Here is a 22474-nt window from a genome sequence, read left to right as displayed (position 1 = left end):
ATAAAAGTGGATCAAATGCCTTAATTTAAAATGTGAGATGGTGAAATTGCTGGGGAAAATATAATGAATACACTTTGATATATATAAGCACAGTCCACAATGCGCAGAAGGAAAAACTTCATAGTATATATAGGAAGGAGACCTAAGACTTTACAAATGGTTTTAAATAATTTTTTAAAATTACATCAGAAAGGAGACTATTCAAGGAATGTGATAAAAAACCTTTGCCAGATACACTTCAGATTATATATACGAAGAACTGTGAAAAAGAAACACCAAAACCCCCAATCCAAACTGCCAATCAATAAATGTACTATTCACAAGGTAGACAAGACAATTCTCAAAAGAAATACAAGTGACAGACAAATATTTTTACAAGTGTTCAATATTCTCAGGCATCAGAATAATATAAGTTAGAACTATTTTGAGGTTCTAGCTCATCCCAGTCAGAATGGTTATGATCAAGAGCAATGGCAGCAAATGCTGTGAGGATCTGAAGGAGGAAACCTCATTCCTGTTGGTGGGTGTGCAAACTGGTGCAATGATATGGAAATTAGTATGGAGGCTCTGTAAGAAACGTAACACAGGGCAGGGAGAGGGTTCAGTTGACACGGTGCTCACCAGACAAGTTTGGTTCCTCAGCACCCACAAAAGCTGGGCACAGGAGTAGGAGAGATGGCTATGCGGCTAACGGCACTAGCCACTCTTCCAGAGGACCTGGGCTCAATTCCCAGCACCATATCATGCCTCACAACCATCCAAGTATGACTGTAGTTCCAGGGAATCTGATACCCTCGTCTCTTCTGGCCTCTGTGGGCACCAGGCAAGCATGTGGTACAGAGACATACATAAATATAGGGGGAAAGGTGGGGCTTGTCTGGAGACATAGTGGGGGGTAGGCGTGAACCAGCTGGGTCTTTGCAGCTCACTGGCCTTCAGTCTGTTCAAACACATGAGCTGCAGGTGTGGTGAGCACCATCTCAAAAAGAATGGAAGGAGGACAATGGAAGAAGACGTGCACCATCAACCTCTGTCCTCTGCGTGTACACACACACATATGAAGACATATATCCCATACACACCACCAGCACTACTCTGGAGCAGAATTGGCATGTGACCCAGGCACACCATGCACTCACAGGCATGTACCCAAAGGACTCTACCACTAATGCTTAGTGTTGTTCTAGTCAAAGTGCAAGGAAATGATAACTTGGCTATCCATCAACTGATGAGTGGATGATGAAACGCACATACGCACGCTAGAATTTTATTTGGTTATACAGAAAAATGAAATTTGTAAGAAACTGGATAGAGCTGGAAAAGCTAAATGAGGTAGCTCGTCAGCAACACACTGCATGCTCATCTGCAGATCCTACTTGTGTGGTTGTGTGCATGCGTGTGCATATTTCCTGTGGAAATGTGTGAGGATAGAAGTTATTCAACTTGAAAGGGGACACTAATTTTTTAAAATAAAGGATGTAAAGCAGGAAACGAAGAGGGTGATAGAGCCCACATGGCAAGAGAGGAGACAGAGCACTGGGGAAAAGGGGTGCGTGCGGGGGCGGGGGGGGGGGGGCAGGAGGGAGATGGAAAAGTTGAAGGGGCAAGGTAACCCAAACCAAATGGATATAATGCCAAAAGGAAATCTGCTACTGAGTATAAAATAAAATGTTTTTAAGACTAAAATGACGTTAGGGACTGGCGAGACGGCTCAGCAGTTAAGAGTACTTTCTGCTCTTCTGCAGGATCAGGGTTCGGTTCCCAGCACCCACACCAGGCAGCTCACAACTGTCTGTAACTTCAACGGGGGTGGGGGTGTGCGACATTGGTCCTTTGTCTTTGGTCTTTGTAGCACCTACACTCACATGCACACAGCCAATGCAGACACACTATTACACCCAATTAAAAATAACAGAAAAAAATCTCTTAAAAAATAAAAGCCAAAATAAACAAATCTAAAGGAAAGCAAGTACTAAGACACTCTAAGCCATAGCACGTTAAAACTGGCTTTAGGCAACATGATTCGGTAGGACTAGAGAGGGCAGAAACCTAAGTTCTGAATATGAATTGTCCCCAACTGGGAAGTTTTAGGAACTGGGCCTTAGGAGAAAGCTGATGACTGGGGGCGTGCCTTGAAAGTCATTCCTGGTTCTGGAAACTCCCTTACTCTCTGCTTCCTGTCTACCACAAACCTCTCCCACATGCTGCTGCTACCATATTGTTCCATCCTACTATGAGTTCAAACACAACTAAGTGGGTAAGTAGCTACATAGGGAAATATCAAGAACATGTCGGACATCGGGAGCATCTCGGAAAGACATGAACTAAAGCGAATCCCTCTCTTCCCTGAAGATGTTCCATTTGCTCATGCTCTCAGAGGACTCAGGTGTGAGGCAGGCATTACAACATCCGAGGTTATCCGAACGCTCCACCTCCTCCATTTCTGGCGTCACTGAAGGTCTCTATGTAAACACGCAGGAGACAGGGGAAATGAAGCTCACGAAGTGAACGTCTGGCCCTCAGTGGCTCTCAGCAGCGTCACTCTACACAGAGGCCCAGTGAGTCTCCTAAAGAGGATCGCCCACAGAGGATCAGGCTTGCTCCTGCAGGGCCCAGGGCTGGAACGTAAACCACCTAAACTCACAAAGTTACTGTTGTACTGAGTGTTTGAGCATCTTGTAGGCTTTCTCCTTTTAAATATACTACACGGGGCAAAAATACAAACAAAATGGACAGTAGTTACACAAGAAAATACCAAACAAATGTAATTTGCCACAATTCATAAATGTGTGCATCTGCCTTTAGCACGTTTCGGTATGAAGAGTGCACAGATGCAACTACTCCTGAGCAACAAACAAGCTGGCAGGACCGCCTACTCTTCCATGCTCATTGGCATAACCAAATTTCATCTGGAATTAATGTTAATTAGTAATAATCCTTTTATCCACACCCCCACTCTCTTTCGGGACAACAAATGGAAACACAGACTTACATGGCACTGTGGTTCCAAATCTGGCAGGACTCAGTACTATGAACCTGTTCTTCAGGCTTCTTCTGCCCACACCCTGAGCTCCTATCAGCACTAAGGTTTTTCGCTGGAAGGGTGGCATTTTTGCTACTTCCTCATAGATCTGAATTTCATGACGATCAAACTCTGAATGTAAAAGGAATGGGACAACATTGTCTTCAGTTATACGTCATACACACAGCCACACTCCCTGGTACTCGCAATGCTAATCACTGGAATTACGCAGGACTGACATAGGCTTATATTTACAAATTTTATATCTTGATTTAAATGCTTATCCATCTCATTTGCCCTCAGACATTCAATTAATGTGCTAGAAAATCCCCAAGTATATTTATCAATATTCTATATATTTTAAAGCAGTGTTTCTCAACCTTCCAAATGCTTATGACCTCATGTGACCCTCAATCACAAAATATACAAGACACAAGCTTAGCTGCTGTACTTGTGCAGATAAGAGTTTGCCACCTCCAGTGATAACACACTCATGTCTAAGTACCAAAATTCTGAAATGTATACATAAAATAATACGCTGGATAAAAAAGCATTTGCAGTAGACTATAGCCTCAAATATAGACTAAGTCACCAAAAAAATTACAAGTCTTGCAAAAAAAAATTAAGAGATATAAATTTAATGAATAATCAAACCAAAGTGAATATGAAACGCAGCACCTCTCATCGTTGCTTGACTCTATCTGCAGTAACAACACTGCAACCTTACACTGCAGAGTAAACACACCATTTCTCCCTCCTGTGGGACTTTCTTCATGCATGTTCTTTAACACTAGTGTAGAGGTGGCTTTGAAGTCAAGGGAAACAAATCTCCATATTCAGCTTCCTTTTTAAATATTATGATGGGTCACATGAGGCCCTTTTTACGCAGACACACTTTGGGGTACACTTTGAGTACATGTTCCTGTAACCTCTGCCACTCTCCCAATTCTCATGCCTTCCCTTATTCTTTCTTCCCTATATACTTCCCTTCTCCTTTAATGTCAACTGTACATATATGACTTTGTGTATCTGTATAAAGTCTAGGGTCCACAGGTGGGATAAATGCTTGCATTTTTAAGACTGATTTAGTTTGTTAAACATGATTATCTCCAGTTGTATACAGTTTTTTTTTGCAAAAGAAACAACTTTATTCATTGTATCTCTCCTGTTGATGGTTCCTTAGACTAGTTCTAGAACTTAGCTCTTGTGAACCACGGTGCAGTAGCAATGACATGGAGTAGTTCTGTGCTGAGGTAACTTGAGTCCCTCAGGTAAACACCCAGGAGCAGGGACGGCTGTGGAATGTCACTTATTCTAGTCGACTTACACTGGGTTGTACAATGGTTGTGCTGTCAGCTCAGAAGGGCTCCTTTCTGTCCACACATTTGCCAGAATGTTATTGTTTCTTAATGAATGCCTGTCTATACCGGCTGAGACAGAATCTCCATGTAGCTTTAATCTGCATTTCTCTCATGGCTAGTGAGGTGGAAGTTTTTTAGTTTAAATCTGTAATGCCCCAAATTGGTGCATTTATTTCATTTTCCTTTTGAGGGTGATTTATTTAATTTTCCTTTTGACCTCTAGGGGTTGAACTCAGGACCCTTTACATGTTAGGCCTTTGACTTGAGGTTTGTTTTTTGTTTTTGTTTTTGTTTTGTTTTTTGCCTTTTGAGGCATAAGTGACAAATAAGATTTCTTCCCCCCAGACAGGGTTTCTCTGTGTAGCCTTGACTGGCCTGGACTCTCTTTTGTAGACCAGGCTGGCCTTGAACTCACAGCAATCCACCTGCCTCTGCTTACCAAGTGCTAGGATTAAAGGTGTGCACTACCACCGCCCAGCCAGTATATAATTAAAGTATACATCTTGGTGATTTGCTGTGTTTAACTGTAAAATGATTGTATCATGAAGCTAATAAATTCACTACTTCTCATGATTACCACTATGTTTTCTTTAAAAAAAAAAAAAAAATCCTTTCTTTAAGATGAAAGATTTAGGAAAAGGCAGAAGGATTTAGTTTGAGGCCAGCCTGGTGACTAATTAAAGTATAGGATAATAGGATAATGAAGTGAGGCCAGCCTGTAATAACTATTGAGTTCCACGCCAAACTAAACTTATAGAAAGATCCCCCCTCTCTCCCTGAAAAATAAAATAAAAAAATCAAACCCTAAGAGATCTGAAAGAAAAAAAGACCATTAGAAGGCTCCCACTAGACCAGCTGAGCTATCTAGCCTAGTGCTGCTTTCCCACAATGCATCTGATAATGTTATGGCATACAGCTTTCCATCCTAATGCTAACACTGTCATGAAGGCGCTCTACTTCTTAGAAATGACACGTTTCTATGTCAGAATCCCTAAGTAAGTATTGTCAGTAACATTGCTCCTGCATAAGTTCAAATACAAATCCTAACAACTTCATCCTGCTGCAAATTATGTTCACAAGTTGAGACTTAAACAGTTTCTTTATAATTTATCACGTCTTTATGTGCCAGACTCAGCAGTTGGCACTAATACGAATTACACTCATTTTAAGTTACATATTCAGAGATTAAAACATGTTAGCATTAAAGCTATGTACTTAGAGCTTTCAGAGGGATGTGAAGCGCACCTGCGTTCCTGGTGGTGAGGTACATCATCTTTTTCTTTTTTTTGTTGCTTATAGTTCCACAAAAGGGTCCTGGAGAATGACAAGACCAGCATGACTCAGATGATACGTCAGGATACGACCTTAAATTGCCCAGTCATGTTTTATGAGGAAGCAGGAGAATTGCCTTCCTGAGGGAAGGGCTGAATCTGTCACTGATTTTGGTACTCTACCAGTAGGTGGCAGAAAAGAATCAAAAATTACTTTAGCGAGGAAAAAGCAGATGTGCAGGAAAAGCTAATTCTCCATGGATTTCAAATAAACTTATTTACATATTCAGAAAAAAGAGGCAAAGGAAGGTGAGCCCAGCCCCTCCCTGCCTGTCACTTGTGTGAAGCTCTTCACCTGAATTGTCCCAGTCTCTGCGAACAAATGCCTTTCTCTTCTCTTCCAGGAACTGGCTTGGAATCAGACCAGCACTTCCTCCCTCCTTCACATGGCTAGCCTAGAATCAAAGTAATATCTCAGTGATTAAAGTTTTAGTAAGAAGGACATTGTTGGTCAGTTAAAGTTAGTTTGCTATGGAAAACAACTTTCAATGCATGGAACTGCGCTAAAGCACTTAGATCCCGCCACAGTAAGGAACCAGCTAGTAGCTAAGACTCAGGCATGTTTGCCAACTGGTAACGACATTCTGAACCTCCCATTAACAACAATGCACAGGCTCCTCAAATACTACAGTGTGTGTGTGTGTGTGTGTGTGTGTGTGTGTGTGTGTGTGTAAGAGACGGGGGAGAGAGAGAGGATAGAGAGAAAAAAAAGTCAAAGAAAGGAAAGAGGAATGCTGTCTATCTAAAGAAGTGCTAAGGACAGCTCATGTAGTGCCCTTTATAAAAGCCATTTCTAATGACCTCAGTCTTGGAATATTATTTCTTGAGTCTGAATCAATAGAAAGACTTTCCAATACTGAGAATACAGAGCATAAAGTTTAATTCACGCTAACAAGAATCTGAATATCCCAAAGTAATAAGTGTAAAATAGATAAAAACTAGCACAAAAATAAAAAGTAAAAACCTTCAAGTCAAAGCAAGCAATTAAAGATATTTAAGTGTTTGGTGTCTGTGTGCAAGTGCACATGAGAAAAGGTACCAGAGGCCAGAGAGGAGACTGGAGCTCCTGGAGCCGCACGTCCAGGAGGCCCTGGGCAGCCAACATGGGCACAGGGAATCTGGGTCCTCCTCAAGGTGACCAAGGCTCTTAGCAAGCTCAGCCATCTCTCTGACCCCAGACCAAGTGGTATGGCAATGATTCACAGCACAGTGTTAGTGTGTTCTTCCTTATTACTGGGACACAAAATCTGCTTATCAGTTTTTAATAATCCTGACAATTGGAATTAAAATAAAACTACCAAAACGAAGAAAGAGACTCAAATAATAGTGATAAGATTCACAGAAAGTAAAACAGAGTGAGCTGGGAGGTCTGTGGTCAGGCACAGGAGGCGAGTGAGCAGCTGCTCGTAAAGCTTGGACGTATTCCAGCGAGGACCTCCTGAAATCATGAACTGTTTACTGAACCCTTAGTTTCCTCAGCATGGTGCACTTATTGATACAAATGTCGCCATTTACATGTCTAGCACACTGTCCTGAGGCTGTTCTTACTCTGTAGATGATCTCTGTGGTAGTTGTTTGATTCGTCGCTTTTAACACCTCTTACTAGTAACTGCACCTTGGTGTTTGGTACTGGGCCCTGGAGCCTTCCTCCTGTCTCCCTGCCTGCCAATGAGGCCACGATCAGCTCTGAGAGGTGGGAAGATTCTAAATTTCTTACTTGTCATTTCCTTCAACTTTGAATAGCATATCAGCTGATATAAACAATTGCTAGAACAATCTAAAAAGTACTGACAAACAGTGATTCCAAGGTTCGTCCTAGCCTACAACACAGTCCAAGCGACTGCCCGTGTGAAAGAACTGCTCCACCTAATCCAGACCAGGTGACAGTGATGCAGGCGGGTCATGTCTGCTTACTGACAGCTGCTCACAAGTTCTCTCTCATTGGTCTTCTGTGCACAAAGGTAGCCGACTTAAGGCCGGAGCTATTCATGCAGGGATATCATGGGAACGAATGCTTCCTGCACTTTTAGATACTGGCCAGATCCCAGATTAAACAGAACAGCAGTTGCGAGATTTCTGAGACTCACACTAACCTGCCACCAGTTGGGGTCTTCTCTGTTTACAATCTGAAGAATTTCTCCTTTGGAAAACTTCAGACCTGCTTCTTTGCAGGGTATCAGGTTGTCATTGAAAGGATTATAATCAAAATGACACTTGACAAAGACCTAAAAACACAGCACAGTGAAAAAGACTGTATTGTATCATTAAGCACTGGAATATTGAAACCAAACCACTGATATTAAATTGTAATTGACACTAAGTAATTCAGATAAGAAACTTATTCTCCTAAATTTAAAAAAAAATATCAGACTACTCCTATAATGATCTGGCATCACAGAAAATAAACATTTATGCTAGATTAAAATTTTGTTCATTTTTTTAAACTCCTGTTTCTTTTTTTGGGACGTGGGGGGGGGGGTTTAAACTCAGGGCTTTGTATGTGGGTGAGTGTTCTACCACTGAGCTATATTTTATACTTTTCTTAACACCTAGTCTTAAGCCAGTAAGTGTGTAACAATCACTCCACTGCACTCTTCTCCCATCTTCAATTTTTTCACTTGATTTCCCAACAAAAACTGCATACTTTTAATTTAAGTAAATGTCAATTTGCAGTTAAAATCCTGAAATAAAGTATGTTAGTATGTATTTCCAGTGTATCAGGACTGACAGTGTACACACACCTTGAAAGCAAAATTAAACAACAAAGGTCATCTTGAAGTGAGACCTGAAATATATTTAGCAACCTTAAAACACAATTTTATCTCTAGTAGTGTATTCTAATCAGACAGTTACACTGGGTAAAACTAGTAAGGAAAATACTTTAGATCATCTTACTGTGGTTTATATGTTTAAATTTAAATAAGTATTAAATTATTTATGAGACAAAGTACTAGAAAGGTCTTAACTATTTTCCAATATAAATTCAAACATACCCATTTCTCTTAAAATTGCTTTACTAATAAAAGCATGCCAGCTACACTGTTACTTAAGATCTTCAGTGCTTGCAGCATACTGCTTATTTACTTTAATTTGAATTCTAATTAATCATCTTTAATATTTGATGGCCAGGTTTAAATCAACTATTTTCTTAAAATAGACATGCTTCATACATATTTATAGAAATTCAAATTTTATCTTCTACCAAAAAGCCTTAGCATTAATCAGCAGATAAACTTTAATAAGCAGAAAACCATACCATTAGTCGAATTAACAATGTTATTTTTCTCTGTGTATCATACTTCTACAACTAGAAACAAATAAAAATTCCAAATAGCACACGTACATACACTGTATTATTAGTGTGCTTAAAGAAACACCCAGTGTGAAAGCTGTCTAGGAAGATATTTGTAAACACTGGGTGCGTGTGGTCTTGATAGAAAGATCTAGGCCGTTCGCAACAACTTCGCAAAGCCTGGCAATCGATGGCTAGCCTAACCAGGAAGCCACTTTTCCCTCAGACATAATTTTAGAAGTATCTAATAAGCAAGCATGCACACAATATTAAGACGGCTAAACTGTGACGGGTGGCTAAGTTGAGTTTGGCATGCAGCTCAAGGCTCTGGCAATGAACAACTCAAGATGATAAAGTTTAATCAAGGTAAATTTAGTTGACTGCTGAGACAGAACAGCAGGAATACCAGAGAATGTTTTCACATCATATCATACCTGATGGACATGGGCTGGATGCCTCTCCAGATTGACGTAACTCTAAAAATATATTTTTCAATTGCATAAATAAAGCCAGACTTTTAATTTATAACTTAACAAAATACAAGTAAGCTACTGGCTCACTTTATTACTTCACTCATTGGTCAAACAACTTCCTCCCTAATTAATTGTTCACAGGTTATAATACCCGTAAATTACAAATGATAGAAGCAAAAAGCCGCAGACATTTGACATGAGGCAGAGAAGAGATTGTGTGAGTAGTTATGAAACTAGCAGTATATTCCTTACTTCTGGAGAAAGGCCCACCCTATGAAAAGCCTCATGGAACCTAAGCAAGGGTGTAATATCATCCTTGGGTATGGGAGAATACTTTGTAAAGTTATAAGCATCTTCCAAATTTCAAACAGTAGTTCCCCTGTCTGGAGATACGAACACCCAACTCAGATGTATAGGATTACAAAAAGGAACATTTCTTTGGCTTTTTCAACTACTTTTGGAACATTACCCTCATGCTCAAAAGCTCAGATTAATCTAGTTCTACTTTGGTAAAATTTGTCTGAAAAATCAGTTATCCTGGCTTTTGACCTAGGAGTTTAATAAAATCTTTAAAATCATTAAGTAGCTGACTTAGCTGTATTTTATGAGCTGCACTAATGATAGTTTATGAATGTCAGCTGATCAATCTTTACTTACTAAACACCACTTAAAAAAACATTTCAATTCTGTTTTGTCACCATTAAAGGAAAAACTGAATGATCAGCAATCTAAAATAGACACTACAGAAAGGGACGTACAAATTGCTTTTAAGTATAGATGTTTAAACTATTCTGAGTAGAAATGAAAATTGAAACTCTACTAGGGTAACACCTTCTTCCTATCAACTAGCAGAAGCTCAAAGACTTGACATTCTGCAGACAGCACAAAGGAAGGGCTAGTAGGGATTTTCCTAACAGGCCTGTGGAAGAACGCCCCAACCTCTTGGGAGGACAATTTAGCAATAATTACCAGGATCACAAATACATACACCCTCTGACCTAGTAATCCACTTCTGGGAATGGACTCAGAAGTTACATTATTCAGACATGTGTGAGGTGACTTGTATACAACCCTGCTATCTACTAAAGTACTCATTATAGCAAAAGACCAGGGCGCAGCGTGCTAACCAAGGCTGCACAGAGACAGCATACCACCCCACACGCCAGTGACAAGAGGGGAGGATCTCAAGGTCCCATTCCTATACAAAAAGCTGCCGACAGTTAATGGCTGCTGACAGGGAGACGGCCAGTCACCTCCAGGGTCAATTGCCCAGTGATGCGTTGCTGAATCCCAAATGGTCAGGCCTAAATGTATGCACATAAAAGCTGTTCACGCAGCAAGTTGTGCATGCTGTTTAACAATGATGACAGATGCGTGCGTCACCTATTTGAGAGGGTGGATGTAGGGAAGGACACAGGAGGCTGCCGTGGAAGAAAGGAGGGCAGAAATAATGTAAAATACAGTTTTCATAAATTCTAAAAAACAAAACAAAACAAAACAAAAAGAGCAGGCATATGAATAAGTAGGAACAGATATCCTGGAGGAGAAAAGACAATTAAGAACAGCTCGGAATACCGAGCAGTCACCGTATGCGCTGTAATCCCAGCATCTGGGAAGTAGAGGCAGAAGGATCAGTTCAAAGTCAGCTTTAATGGCACAGTGAATGGGAGGCCAGCTTGGACTATGTGATAATGTGTCTCAAAAATGAAACCAACTAACCAAGTGAAAAACCCCTAAAAGTTAAAAAAAAAAAAAAAAAAAAAAGACTAGAAATGTCAAATATGAAGCAATTAATAAACAAGACTTAGTACAACCAATTGTGATAACTTGCACCTATAATCCTAACACTTGGGAGGTGAAGGTAGGACTTCCTTCAAGGCTAGCCTGGGCTACAGAGTGAGAACCTGTCTCAACAAGACTAGTAAAATAAATAAATACTTAAAATTTACATATTATATTCTTATTTTCAAGAAACCATAAGAAGAATTCAAATTGTTAAGCAGATCACAGTACTCAATCCAGAGTTGAGCATGATGGTACATGACTGTAACCCCAACACTCAGGAGATAAGGAAAAATAATCCTAAATTTGAAAACTGGATGAAAATCTCTGCAAATTATAATTTTGATGAAACATTTGTATCCACGAGTCTTAGGGTTAATATTGCTGTGATGAAACATCATAACCAAGCAACTTGGGCAGGAAAGGGCTTATTCAATGGCTTGCACATCCTGAGACGCAATCTACTAATGGAAGCCAACGCTGGAACTCAAACCAGGTATGCACCTGGAAGGACAGGCTGATGGAGAAGCCGCAGAGGAGTGCTACTTCCTGGCTCGCTCCACCTGCTTTCTTACAGAACCTAGGACCTCCAGCCCAGGGGTGACGTCACCTACAATGGGATGCCTCTTACCCCCAATCAATCACTAATTAAGGAAATGCCCTACAGACTTGACTGCCTACAGCCTGGTCTTTTTCTCAATTGGGGTTCCCTCCTCTTAAATGACTTTAACGCGTGTCAAGTTAACATAAAACTAGTCAGCACACCAGAATGCAAAAGAATGCCAAAGCCAAACAGAGCAATACAAAATAGACAAAGGCATGAAAACTTCACTGAACTGAACTGAATAAAAGCATGGAAAATAAGCACATGAAAAACTGGAAAATAAGCACATAAAAAATGTCCAATCTTATTATTAGTAGTGATGTGCAAATTAAAACCACAGTCAGCTACTACTATACACTATTACATTGACTAAAACTAGAGACTGGTCACACCAGATACAGCAAGGACACTGAGGAAAAGCAACGCTGTGACACTGTAAGTGGGTACAATCATTTCTGGAAAGGTTTTTTCTCTAAAATGTCAATATACACCTACCACATGACCAACTGTCAATCCTTAGGTATTTATATCCCTAGTTGTTTTATCTGTCACAGCCCCAGGCAGCTTTTACTGAACAAGCTGGTATGCCCATGCAAAAGGTATGAACTCACCAATACAAGTACACAAAATGGATACACCACATGCAAATTTATGCTGAAAGACTTTAGGTAAAAACTGAAATTCATTTCTACTTTCCTAGATTCTAGAAGCTCTTCAAGATTTATGATTGAGAACATCCAACTTCTGTCATTCTGGGTCTGAGCTAACTCACTCAGTATACGGCTAGGGAGCTCATATGCTAAATAGACACAGTATGAAAATACCTTATAAAGTCAAATCTCTGTCAGCACAGATTAGTGAGGCTCTCAGACTCAACTAGAGAAGTGTGTGTGTGTTGCACAGTGGTGAAAGGAGAAACTCACAATTGGTCAAAGTACAAAGATTAAAGTGCCTATGGGGTGCTCAGCAACAGATGGTCACCTGTATTGTGCCCCTTCCCTGCAAGGCTATTGGACCACACCAAGGATGAGGGAGGCAGGAAGACTAAGAGCTGGAGGTTAGAGAGGGAAAGAACACAACAGCACCTTCTAGACATGACAGAGCTGCTGAACTCACAGGAGCTGTGGCTGCCTGTACAAGACCTGGACGGCATCAAGCCAGTCAGCCTTCCAGCACGGAGCTGAGGGCCTCATGCGCCTCTGTCTGAGCGTCTGACAGCTGAGGGACTCTGACGGAGGCAGAGCCAGGCCCAACACCATGAGTAAATGGGCAGCACACATTGTACTCAGAGCACACAAAGCTGAGAGAGTGAGAAGCAGATCTGGGAGGGGTCAGGAGGAGCAGTATGGGGGTGAATATAATAAAAATATGCTGTATGCATCTATGGAATCCTCAAAGGAAAAATATATTAAAAATCTGAAATCCAATGTATGAGATGATTCCACTTATATGATATGGCAATGCAAACTAACCTACAGTGACAGAATGCAGAACAGCAGTTGTCTGGAGTGAGAGAGGGACACAGTCTCATGGAACTCAAGGGTGACGGGTAAGTTTATTATCTTGACTGTGTTAATGGTGTCACAGGTATATATGCTTACCCATATTTATAAAACTGTACACTTTAAAAAATTAGAACTTGTAATTCTTCAATTTAAATCACATGAGTTACTCCTAAATACATAAACTGCATTTATTTAGTAAATTACGTAGTAAGGAACCATAGGTCTGCCACCCAAAATATAAGCTCAAAACCTGGTCCTCCTGCTCTCATTTCATTCCAACCCATTATCCTGGCTCCCCCAACCAAGAGAACCTTATTTTAGATCTTGTATTCAACTCCTAGCTTTTCCTTCTGGATACAGATTTAATTCCATCTATATAAATTAAAGAAATATGTAGTCATTTAAAAATAAAAATAGTACCATAATATATGCACATAATGTTTTAGGATTTAAATGATTGTTAATGAATTTCTGACTATATATATATGTAAGAATTATTCTAGGAAAGGACTGCGTGAACATTCAACTCTGAGGGGCATTACTAAACTTCCCATCAATGTGTTATTCCAACTGTGCTCTTACTGCCAAGGAAGCCAACATGCTGTAGACTCATGTATGAATTTTGCTAAGTAGATTGTATAATACAGCATTTCACACTGTGATTTTTAGTGTTTTCAGATGTTTACTGAACAAGGGTCTGTACTTGAGTTTGTATGTGATGGGAAACAGTGACAGAACTTTAGATATTATCTCTATGAATATTCAATTTCCTCCGTTCTGCTCTATACCAACATAATATACGCGTCTCTTTCTGAGCTCTCTCTTCCACTGACCATGCTATCCATTTCTATGCTGACACCACAATGTATAAACCCTGCACATTAATAACTGTGATTGTCATGATCAACATGCATTGTGTGAGAGGACAAACAAAAATAAAAAATGCTAACAGTGATGGTTAGTCTCCACGTTCAGTTCAGTGGCATCTAAAAGCGCCTGGGAGATGGGCCCTGGTCACTGCAGTGCAGGAGCACCCTGAGTAGCCCAAGTGATGGGCAAGTACTTACCTAGTGTGAGTGTCACCATTTTCTGGGCTGGAATCTTGGGTTGTACAAATAGAAGGAAGCTGGGAACAAGGTGTTACTGCTCTCTGCTTCCTGCCTGTGGACTCGAGGAGACCAGCGGCTTCACGGCTTTTGCTCCCTTCTTACCACCACACTATGGTGGGCTGTACCCTTGAACTGCGGGCCACAATACCCCTTTCCCCCCTAAAGCTGCTTTGTCAGGATGTTTGTCAGGAAGTAAGAGGCCCCCATTCCTGCTTTTCCACCTCCAGAGTGTCTGGCCATTCATCTCATCAAGACGACCAAAAATCTTGCTAGAATTTTGATTGTCAGATCTCTGAGTCTGTAAGTCAGTGGGAGGAAACTGGGCATTTCCATAATATTCTATTTATTTAGAACATCTTTATAATTCTTTTGTGTGGAGGACTTGAACTATTTTGTTAGATTTATTCCCAGGCATTAAAGTGACTCTATTGTAAATGGTGTCTTAAGTTTCATTTTTAGTTGCCACTAAGACAAAAACAAAACAAATAAAAAAAAACCCCGAAACTACAGTATACTAATCTGATTAAGTACTCTACTATTTCTATATTTGTAGTTTCTTGCGAGGTGGGTTCTAAGCCTAAGAATTATATTAACTGTAAATTTACAGTTTTATTTCTTCCTCTGCAGCTCCCTTGTCTGTTATTTTTGTCACATTATGCTTACTGAACCCTCAAGAAAATACTGACAGAAGGTAATACCAGTGAACACCTTCCTCTCCTTCCATTTTGTTTTTGAACTTCAATGAGGCAAAATCTTTATCTTTAGACTTTACTTTGTGGCTTCTTTGGATTAAGCAATAGCAAACAAACAATTGAGTATAAGCAATAATTAACTGAAAGTTTCAGTGTCCAAAAGTCTTGGCATTTAAAGTATTAAGGATTTATGTTTCATTCTATCCCAAATGAAAGTTACTAAAGCAATCAAATCATTGCTATTTTATCCTTGACGTTGACTCAGTTCAGTTTGTTCCACTGTTTGAAGCCTCATCAGAATTCTGAACAAACTTCCCCACCCTTCTCCTCCAGAGTAAGCTGTGCTTTTCCATCACATGTGGCAGGGCCCTGAAGTGTGTCAGTGCCAAGCTGGGCTAAGATCCTGGGTGGCACTTCTGTTAGCTGCTCTGTCCCACAGTGGCTGGGAGTGGTGAGGTGAGAGAGCTCTAATGTTAGTGGACTTGGTGGGCAAACGTACTAAACTTCAGCACGAGATAAGGACTCCTAGAGCTGTAGTGTTTGCTACAACAGACTCTTTGGAGGACATTTCTTTCCCCCACGCACAACTGTATACGGTATGGTGGGTTTCCTTGGTTTATGATGGGCACTTTCACTCTGGTGGAGGTGAGATGCCATGGGGGCTAGGGTTGGTCACAGTGAAGTGTCAGGTAGATCAGACGAGCTCAGAGTCCAGTTTTTGATGCTGATGCTGACAGATCCAAGGGAAACCTAGGACGCATGGCTATCCCTGGTGCCTAGCAGCCTACCACAGCCACGCAGGACTCCAGGCACACTCAGTACTGGGGCCTTCTCGGCTTGGCTGTCTCACCCTGCCTCCTGCGCTACTCTTCCCCAGCTCTTGGGCTTCCTTTCTCAACTTCTCACTCCTATCTAACCCTGCCATTCAGCCATGCTCTCTCTTCGGACTCTTGTCTTCCTCTCTTCTTTTTCTCCCTCACTGCACAGGTGCACGCGTACACACACACACACACACACATACACACACTCACTCACTCACACACACTTCTTGCCATGGCCTGGCCCACAGGTGCGCGTGCGTGCACGCGCGCACGCGCGCGCACACACACACACACACTCTTCTTGCCATGGCCTGGCCCATTCTACTGGTCATTTTCTGTCTACTACTTTCTCTCCCTCCCTCATCTGGACTCTTTAGATGCCTCTTGCTAATCTATCCCTCATCTCTACAATTAAAAGCCTTCATCTCAACTATATTTTAGAGCAGTCATGGCCCTACTTTACAGAAGTCAGACTTCCAATGGTTAGGACCTTCCTCTTCCTATGTTATTAGTACTTACAAAAGACACATAATTCTGAACTAAATTTAATCACAACTCTAATGAGGTTATTCTCTCTTAATTTGTTAATATTCTCAGTTACACATGCATTTTTCTTGTAAGAAACTGTGCTAGCATACTTTGAATAACAAACTATTAATCTTTTCAGAAAATTAACTTTGATTTCTATTTTTTTGGTGAATAAAATAGATTTATAACTTATTTTCCTATAATACATTTGGTGTCCAAGTCATGCTGGTCATAAGGATTAAGTAAAGGAGTATTGCTATCAGTTTGTCCTTGTTACGATTTATATATAGTCTCCTTAAAATCTCATGTTGAATTCTTGGGCCCCAGATGGCAGACCCCGTCACTGAGAGGCGGGTGGACTATAATGGCACTAACGTCACTAATGGGTCCAGTCCACTGAGGAGTTCACACTGAGCAGGCAATTAGGGGCCGAGGCCTGGTTGGAGGTAACAGGCCCCTGAGAAGCATGTCTGCAGGGCGCACACACTCTGCCCGGACCCCTTCCTGTGTTTCTCTGGTTTCAGCCCTACTGCGGTGAGTAACTCTGCTCTGCCTTTCCACAATCATACTCCGCCGTAACAGCCCAGAAATGTAGCTAAGCATCCTTAGACTGAACTTCCTAAAACCATGAGCCAAATAGCTCCCAATCCACCTACCATAGGGTAAAAAACTAACTACAGGTTTTGTATGTAGATTTATTTATACCTTCCAGAAACCTAACTCATATATATAAGTTGAAGAACTTCCAAACTAGCTGTAACGTCTAGCTTACCCTGGTTCTTAAGCTGTAAACTATATATCACACGTTTCATAGAAGAGTTGAGGCTGCAAGTCAGCAGCTCAAGTGTTTCTGACGAGGATCTACCGTCATGCCTTAAAAATCCACCCCGTAAGCAGGAGAGCCTCTGGTTCCCCTCTACTCTCACAACAATCTACAGAACTACAACAGGCTCCCCGCTTTTCCATGGAAGACACATTCCAAGATGTGCAATGAATGCTAAACTTAAGAAAACACTGAGCTTTATAACCGCTGTTAACTAAGCACTTAACACACACGGTAGCCATGGCTAGCTGCTTCAGGCTGACAGACAACTTCTTTTCCTCACAATTTCATGGAGAGAAGACCTGTTGTTACCACAGATCTTAGCAACCTCAGCATCAGAGTCTTTTTCTTTCTTGCTAGACTGAGAGCTGCTACCATTGCACGTACAGGAAGTCCTCCCCGGCTTCTGAGTTGGCACGTCTGAATTGCCAGTCCTTATGCTGTCAGGTTGTCACTTGAGCCCAAACACGGACACATCAGCACAGCGCTGTGCTCACTGAGGGAGCACTAGTGAGAGGGCACTACGTGCAACACTCTGAGCTAAGGGACGGGACTCAGGCTCTGGGCGGGGCTGAGGCACGAAAAACAACAGTTCCTCACACCGCTCACAATAATGCACTTTAGAGTTTGAGTCATTCAGGAAATTTCCACTTACGATTTTTAGCTTTTCCTACAGAAAACAGCACAGTTGGTTGGGCATGGGGTGGGAGCCGGCATACTAGATGATGGCGCTGCTAAGTGAGAGAGTCGGGGGCAAGGGCCTTTACCTACAGCATCTGTCAGATGCCCAGTTTGTCCAGCACAGTCTTGGATCACGCTAACTGCCTCAACATCATCATTTTCTGTTCATTAAAAAAGAAAATCCCAATTTGAGTACAGCTGGAGGCTTCTTGTCACGGTGCCTCTTCTTTTTCAGAGAGGGATGTGCTGTCGAGTGCTGCACGGGCTCCTGTGACCACTTCTCCTCCCTGCACAGTCAACCCTCGTCCCTAGTTCTAAAGGCTAGGAAAAACCCAGACATTATAGAATGGGGGAATGTAAGCCTAAACCAAAGGTAAAGATCCATACGCTGAGGCCAGCTGTTGAATTAACCAAATACAAAATTTACACAAAGAGTAACAAAGAGTGTTTTGCCTGTAAAGTCCATTATACACACGTATGACCGTCATCAAGTAGACAGGGTTAAGTGTCAGCATGGAAGCGCAGCTGTGGGAGCAGCTCGGAAGCCTTGCTACAGTAAACGAGAACGGCACCGCCCCACAGGCTGGGGTCCCGGGCTGAACAACAAGTCACTTCTACTTGCTTCCTGACTGTGGACACTGAACTCCTGCTGCCATGGTCCTCCCAGCGTCGTGGGCTGTTTTGTCAAACAGTAAGTCTCGTTGGGACCACGAAGGAAAATATTATTTTCCCATTATAATCAACAGGTAATCAAATAACAAATCTTATTCTTCCAATACAATCAGGTTCAAATAGGTCTCATTTTGCCATAGGTAGAAATACGCAAATAAGGGTAACGGCAGCCTGAGAAGAGCGGGGATAGTCTAAGTTCTGATGTTGTCTTCTTTCGTGATTGTTTCCTTTGTAAAGTAAGGTTATAGAGTTAGTTTTAACTCTCAATTTGACGCACCTAGAATCAACTGGAAAAAAGGCTCTCAATGAGAGAGACTGCCTATATCGGGCTGACTTGCAGGCATGCTTGTGGGCCTGTCTTAAGTTACCAGGTGTAGAAGACCCAGGCTAGTGGGGTGGCCACATGCCCTGGGCAGCAGCTCCAGGGCTGTGTGAAAAATGGGGAACCTGTGCTGAGCTAACACAGACGTGCTGACCTGCATTCTGGCTTGGTTTACCTGCTCCTGACTGTAGCTGTGCTGGGACCTACTGCAATACTGGAACTGTAAGCTGAAATAAACCCTCCTTTTCACTAGTTTGCTTTTGTTGGGTATTTTATCACAGCAACAGGAATGAAACTAAAGCAGATATCTGCCTTTATTTCAAACAAAGTTCACTATTTCCAGAGGTCTAATTTACATGTAAAAGTAGCATATCCTATCTTCTAAAGACCAGCTCAAAACCAGAATGCTATCTATCTCCCTCTTTTCTTTTTGGGGGTATTTCACTATATACCCCAAGCTAAGCTCCAAAACTTAGGGTCCTTTTGTTTCAACCTTCCGAGTACTACGATTATGTCATGACCATTACAAGAGCAGCTATTATAGGAGACCAAAATAATCTCTATCATTAGCACACTCTCCTATTCACTTATTCATGGTACCGAAAATATACATGAAATGTTTAAAAAGTAGGTGTCCAAGAGCATCTTTAGTACAACCTATCAGACATTGCTTGTAAAATACCGTATCACTAAAGCATTAGCCTGGAGGTCACCTAGACTAGGGTCTCAAAGTTTGAAATGTTTGAAAAAAGGAAAAAAAAAAAAAAAAAAAAAAAAAAAAAAAAAAAGAGATGTCAAAAACGTTTTCAACAATAGTAATTTTAAGAAAAGGCTTTATGACTTTTCTGATACCTACCTGTAGACTATACAAATAACAGGGTTCACAAGTAAATGTGATATCATTTCCTTTATGATACTAAGATAGCATATAAAAATTACCAAGACCAAAAAAAAAAAAAAAAAAAAAGAAATTACCAAGACAAACTGTCTTACGCAAAATAGTAACAATTAAGCATCTACCTAACAGAGTGATTAAAAAAGTAAAGTATTCTTAATATCACCCAGAAAATTATCACTAACCTGTTGAGGAGTAATAGTATCTCTGTAACTTGGTAAAATTTTTAGGGTGACACTTCCACTAATGTTTTTCAGTAATTCTTGTAATTCCTTTGGGTTGTTTCCAACCTCGTGGCCATTGACTTCCTTAATGATATCCCCCACGTGAAGCAGGCCTTGTCGGTCTATCATCCCTCCGTGAAGGATTCGGGCAATTACTAGATCATTATTTTCAACCCTAAACGTTACACCCTATAGGAAATTTAAAAAGATATATATTATTTTCTCATTACAAATATGTAAACATCCATGAATACAAATAAAATGACTCGGTTAGGGGCTGGAGAGATGGCTCAGTGGTTAAGAGCACTGTCTGCTCTTCCAAAGGACCCGGGTTCAATTTCCAGCAACCATGTGGTGGCTCACAGCTGTCTGTAGTTCCAGTTCCAGGGATTCTGACACTGTCATACCAATGCATACTGAATATAATTAAATAAATTATTAAAAAAATAAAATAAAATGACTCTGAAACCAGATTGGTGAATTCTGTTCCCAAGTAAGTGTAACTGTGGCATCAGAGGAACACTCGTGTAACTGGGCTAACCTTTACAATCTCGCTGTATTCCACAGACAAAGGGAGCTCAAGGGAGCAAAAAAGACTGCTGACTTGTTGTGTTTGCCACATCGCTGTGTTTAGGAACTACAAATAAAAACCTTAAGAGGAAGTAGTTAACTTCGCTACTTACAGAGCTCCATTAAAAACTTTAAATTTTAATAACACCCTTTTTTCTTGTTTTGGTGTTATCATTAGTAAGCAGACAGACGAGTTCTGAAAGGCTGGGAAGAACTAAAGCCGTTCTCCTGTTCCCCACTGGCATATTTATAGCTTCCAAGTCAGTTTAAGGTTTCATTTTGATTAAGTTTCATAAGCTACATGACTGACAGATGATCTGCTGTGTACTTATACAAACGCTAAGGACTGATAAAGAAAGAATGAGCAGTTCCCACAGTGTATCAAGAGCAGAGACTAGGCAGCGCTACATTTCAGATCTACTCACCAACGGCTCTCCAGCTTTTTTGTGAATACCAAGAATACGGATGGCATCTACTGGCAACAACTGATTATTGAGAGAATTATTCATTTCTGGGCTTGAGGGAGGCGAATCATAACACTTTGACGCCACGATATCATGGGCCTCCAGGAGCGACTGGAAGGAGTCAAAACAGCCTGTTGTTATTAGCTACTGATGGAACAAGTTGCTAAAAATAATTTATTAGTTCATTAACACTGTAGAGTACTAAAAGTTTCTAAAGACACACTATTAAATTCCCAACATGAATTATATCAAATAATTCAATTTTTTACAAAGTAAAACTAAATCATTTTATTATCACCAAGCAATGCCATATTCAGGTTTTCAGATTTAAAGAGACTGGTAGAATTTAGTCACATGCTTTTAAAGTGTCATGTTCACTGGACACCAAACCTGGGTTTCCAAGTCTGGTACAGGGAGGTTACAAATTTCCCGTCAACAGTGTCAGCATCTTCTTCAGTCTTTACCACTAACCCCTATCCGTAAGATACAGAAAAAAAAAAAAAGTTGAGTGATAAAAACTCTAATTTTTATTATGCTAATATATTAGTAATATGATATACTTTTGACATATATAAAAGGTATGCTAAAAAGATATCTGAGAAAATAAATATCAGCAAATTCTATCACTTACAGGAAATTGCATGTTACCAAATAAGATTTTAGTCTATAAAATATACATTTTGAAGGAAAAAAGAATCAGAAATGGTTCTGGATGTAATGTCCAGTTTGCTATCTATGTTCACTCTGTATATGCTACTCTGGAGATTTTTGAGTTAGTTGTCCAGAAATTTCATTTTTATAGTAAACAGTTTTAAAATTTCTTATCCAAAAAAGTTTTAATTCAATACTTGCCATAACACTAAGTTTAAGAGTTTCTGAGTATGCATAACACAAGCTCAGACACGACAAGTCAAAACAGGAGAGGAGAGCAAGTATCAACACATTCAAGACAGAAATAATCTGAGTTTCGGCTTAGTTGGCAATTCCTGATAATTTCATGAAATCATCTGCAAGATACTAAAAAATTGAGCGTGAAAACAGGGTTAGGAAGGCGGCCCAGTCAGTAAAGTGCTTGCCCCACACACTGGCCTGTGTGCAGATTCCTAGAATGCATATAAAAGTTTGGTACAGAGATGTACGTCTGCAACTCCAGCTCTGTGAAACGGGCACGAGAGCATCTCTGGGCTTCCTGGTCAATTGGTGAGCTTGAAGTCTAGTGATAAACTGTCTCAAACAAGAAACAAAGGAAGGAAGGGAAAACGGAGGGAGGGACACTGAAGACAATAGCTTTGTCTCTTCAACT

The 22474-nt window shown here is 40.7% G+C and overlaps 1 protein-coding gene across 6 annotated transcripts in view; it reads right to left on the bottom strand.

The window, feature by feature from the left end:
* Pals2 (protein associated with LIN7 2, MAGUK p55 family member) overlaps positions 1-22474 on the bottom strand; it is an 89210-nt gene that overhangs the window by 10109 nt on the left and 56627 nt on the right. For 5 of the 6 annotated variants that reach the window (XM_051152395.1, XM_051152398.1, XM_051152396.1 and 2 more), the window contains exons 4-10: positions 21133-21282; positions 20099-20326; positions 9441-9482; positions 7808-7939; positions 6010-6109; positions 5629-5697; positions 2993-3154 (exon numbers count right to left, since the gene is read on the bottom strand). In XM_051152395.1, the coding sequence (XP_051008352.1) occupies positions 2993-3154; positions 5629-5697; positions 6010-6109; positions 7808-7939; positions 9441-9482; positions 20099-20326; positions 21133-21282 (883 nt within the window). The remainder of the gene's footprint in view (positions 1-2992; positions 3155-5628; positions 5698-6009; positions 6110-7807; positions 7940-9440; positions 9483-20098; positions 20327-21132; positions 21283-22474) is intronic. The other variant, XM_051152399.1, reaches the window with a different exon arrangement.

This window comes from Acomys russatus, chromosome 10, assembly GCF_903995435.1.
Source record: "Acomys russatus chromosome 10, mAcoRus1.1, whole genome shotgun sequence".
Classification (NCBI taxonomy): domain Eukaryota; kingdom Metazoa; phylum Chordata; class Mammalia; order Rodentia; family Muridae; genus Acomys; species Acomys russatus.
Note: the sequence above shows the minus strand (reverse complement) of the source record. Positions and strands in the feature narration are given on the sequence as shown.